This window comes from Vigna umbellata, unplaced genomic scaffold (genome assembly GCF_029865625.1).
Source record: "Vigna umbellata cultivar VRB3 unplaced genomic scaffold, Vumbellata_1.0 scaffold_675, whole genome shotgun sequence".
Taxonomy (NCBI): Eukaryota; Viridiplantae; Streptophyta; class Magnoliopsida; order Fabales; family Fabaceae; genus Vigna; species Vigna umbellata.
Genome location: NW_028274442.1, coordinates 44,100 through 47,465, shown reverse-complemented (window position 1 = coordinate 47,465; position 3,366 = coordinate 44,100). Strand labels below are relative to the sequence as shown.

The window sequence follows — 3,366 nt, the reverse complement described above, 5'->3', positions numbered from 1 at the left end:
ATATAAAATTGATAAAAAAATATTTTTATAATTATTTTTTATCTTTAACATCTTTTATAATTTTAATATAATTTTAAAAAATTCCTTTAATTAATTATAGTAATTAGTTTTCGAATTATAATTTTATTTTTTTTATATATATAAAAAATATATATACATTTTTGCATGCATATTTATTATAGATTAAATGAATTCTCTGATTCTAAATTATAGTTGTAATCAATCTATTAACTAGATTTACATTAAAAATCAAACAAATCAAATTATTAAACAAAAAGGACATTAAAAATATCCAACAAATCAAATCATTAGAAAAATTTGACATTAAAAATCAAACAAATCAGATGATAAAATCAAATTGATTATCCAAAAAAAAGATAAAATAAAATCAAATCAAATTTAGTTATTTTCTTTCTTTAATTTTGACAGATAAAAGGTTAAGTAAAAAAGAAAATAGGCCACCCCATTATTATTTATTGGAGTGGCCAATCTTACAACAATTCCACATCGAGACTGTCTTCTGGCGCATGTTAGCATTTTCGGCTCCCAGCAAAATCATAGCGCGTGAGCCTCACGCGCCTGAGTCTTCTTCCTGCAACCTTTGTTGTTGCTCTCTCTCTCCTATCCAGCTCCCCCTTCCAGATTGTGTTCCTTCTTTCGGATCGTGTTTAGTTTTGATCGAATTTGTAAGTACATCGAAAAATTCTTGATCTGCGTTTCAATCAATCGAGTTTCTGTTTTGATTATCTGAGTTATCTATTTTCGATTTTATTTTTGTTTAATTTTTAATTAATAGACTTTTTGGGGTTTTTGAATTTCCAATTTGGTTAACTTAAATTGGGAATTAGGGTACTGTGGGATTTGTGTGTTAGAGATAAATAAGTAAAATTTTTTAAACAAAGTGAAGAACCTTACAGATCTTCTGTTTTTCATATCATGAATTTAATATGATCAAGTTCGATTTTTTATAGCTGTTTTTTCACTGAATAGATTGATAAATTTTACTGTCTTTTTTATTTCTTCCTAAGGTGGTTGGTGTAGCATGAATTATGAATGTTATTTGTATATATTGTCAATTTAAAGATTCTTAAACTGGAAATCAATAAGAAAAAGGCATCTTTGGTAAAGTGATTTTTTAAATGGTATTATACCTACAATTTGTGATTGCAAGTGAATGTGATCTGATTCAATTTTGTGAGTGTTTGTTGCTGCTGTGGTTGATTTAGCTACTAATTCATGTACCGAGTAAGAAAGGGTGATATTTTAGGAATAACAATCATTTTGGCTATGATAGGCTCAGCTTGTTGATTAACTGAAAACTATAAGAGGTATAGATATCAGATGAATTTAGTCAGTTTTGATGGTTGGTCAGTATTTTTAATAGAGTTGTATTGTTGTGTTGATTTCTTGATGATCAGTGGCGTTATGATGAGAAGAAGAGATGAAATTTGTGCCCCTAAGATACCAACCCTGGTTGACCTTTGCGTTCAGAAAGTGATAGATAACGTAAGGTACCTTGGAAATGTTGGTTATGTTGATCAGCATCTGCTTGAGCGAATCTTGCCACACTGCACTGTTGACCAATTGATGCATGTGGAAAAGTCCACAAAGGTAAGATGGGCTCTGTTTGTTGTTTTTGTTGACTGTTAGTGAAATTTGAACAAGAATGAAATGGTCATCTAATATGCTTGATGCGCTTTTGCAGGGAAGAGATCTCAGCCCTATAACTGATAAGTTGTGGAAGAAGTTTTTTGAAAAGCAGTTTGGCACAAATTCCACTAATGAAGTGGTTAAGAGGATGAAAGAAAAGAAAGTTTCATTTAAATGGATTCAGTTGTACGAGGTAACATTTTTAAATTTGCTTTGCTGTTTTGTTTACAGGCTTGGATAGTTTAAATGAAAGAGAAAAACTATATATATAACTTCTGTTTATTCACTATCCTGACAAAAGAAAAACGCTAATGATCAGTTTTGTTAACTGGTTAACATCCTATCAGGTAGTAAGAATAAAATGCTAGAATTAAGCGTATGTATAGTTAGTGATATTAGCTATTACTGACTCTGGTGATTAGTTGTGTTTGTCTCAATTCGATGAATTATTCCTCTTAGATTTCACATTTTACAATGGGCATGGTATCAATATCTAAGGTGTGGAGTAATTTTTAATCTCACTTCCAATTCTGTGCACAGGCAAAAGGAAAGGAAATGGCCCAGGTTGAGAATGAAGCACTTGATCGAATCAAGCAACTGTACAAAAAAGAAGATGCAAGTATGATCCTATTCCTTGTTTTAGTAAACATGATTTCTTGATTTAAAAAAATATTAATAGATCTGTTAATCACTGATTTGATACGATTAGCCTTACATTTTACACCAGGGAGTAATGTAGGAATTCTTGGATAGTTATATTTCCTGTGACATGTTTGGTTTGAAGTAGTTACCACCAAGTATTGGATCTCTGCAGGAAAACAGAGCAGGCAAGTAAGGCCATGCACTAAAGTTCCACCTTCAAGTAAAAGAAGATTTTGGGGAGGTAACCCTTTAATTTCTTAAATCTCTGTCTCCTTAGTTCACTCCAACTACTGCACTTTTGTCAAGTACATTTTGAATTTGATCAAGTTTGAGCTTTTATTTATTATTTTGTGTTTTTGATGATCTGTTATAGATAATGGACCTGGATATAATGTGGCAAATGTGAAGAGCAACATAATGAAGAAGGCGAAGATAGAATTTATGAAGAGGTAATTCGAAATTTGAATACTTAGAAATTTCTCTTTGCCACTTGCAGTATCGAGTCAACTGTGGTAAAACATTAAAAAAAGAAAGAAAGCATTTTCCATGTTATAATTAAGTTTAATACAGTTTTGTCTGCTATAATTTTGTGTTGTGATCATGCATCTTGAAGCTTATAAACTCAACTGAATATTGATTTTCAATTATATATATATACAGTCAAGAGGTAAAGAATATTGCAGCAATGAAGAAAAATTCTATCCAGAGGAGTCAAAGGTGCATATAACATCATTTCTTCCTTTCATTGAAACTATTCCTTGTTATTTACTTTTGTCCATCTTTTTGGTTTATGAGATTGAATTTAATTTACCTTTTCTTTTTCTTTTTCATCTTCTCTTTTAATTAACAGTTATCATCTTGTTTATCTATGTGATGCAGTTCATCAAGTGTCCCGAAAAGCAGAAATATTTCTGGAATTGGTTCATCTTCCAAGGATATTAAATCTACAAAAAGGATATTGTAAGGGCAGCCCTAAAGATAGAAATGTCATGTATTAATTTGCTTTTCAAGTGTAACATTTTCAAGTGTAACATTTATCTTGATGATAAGAAAAAATGGCTTCCTGCTAAGCAA

General features: G+C 30.6%; 1 protein-coding gene across 2 annotated transcripts; it reads left to right on the top strand.

The window, feature by feature from the left end:
* The first annotated feature begins 487 nt into the window (after positions 1–487).
* Positions 488–3,366, top strand: LOC124822169 (uncharacterized). 2 transcript variants are annotated; one of them, XM_088102708.1, is made up of 8 exons: positions 488–686; positions 1,419–1,611; positions 1,706–1,843; positions 2,191–2,269; positions 2,465–2,533; positions 2,666–2,741; positions 2,953–3,009; positions 3,172–3,366. In XM_088102708.1, exons 2-8 carry the CDS (start codon positions 1,426–1,428, stop codon positions 3,254–3,256), a joined length of 690 nt encoding a protein of 229 aa, XP_087958834.1. In that variant the 5' UTR covers positions 488–686; positions 1,419–1,425; the 3' UTR covers positions 3,257–3,366. The 2 variants fall into 2 exon arrangements, with proteins under 2 accessions (XP_087958834.1, XP_087958833.1); XM_088102707.1 differs by lacking the exon at positions 488–686 and having other exon boundaries at positions 1,411–1,611.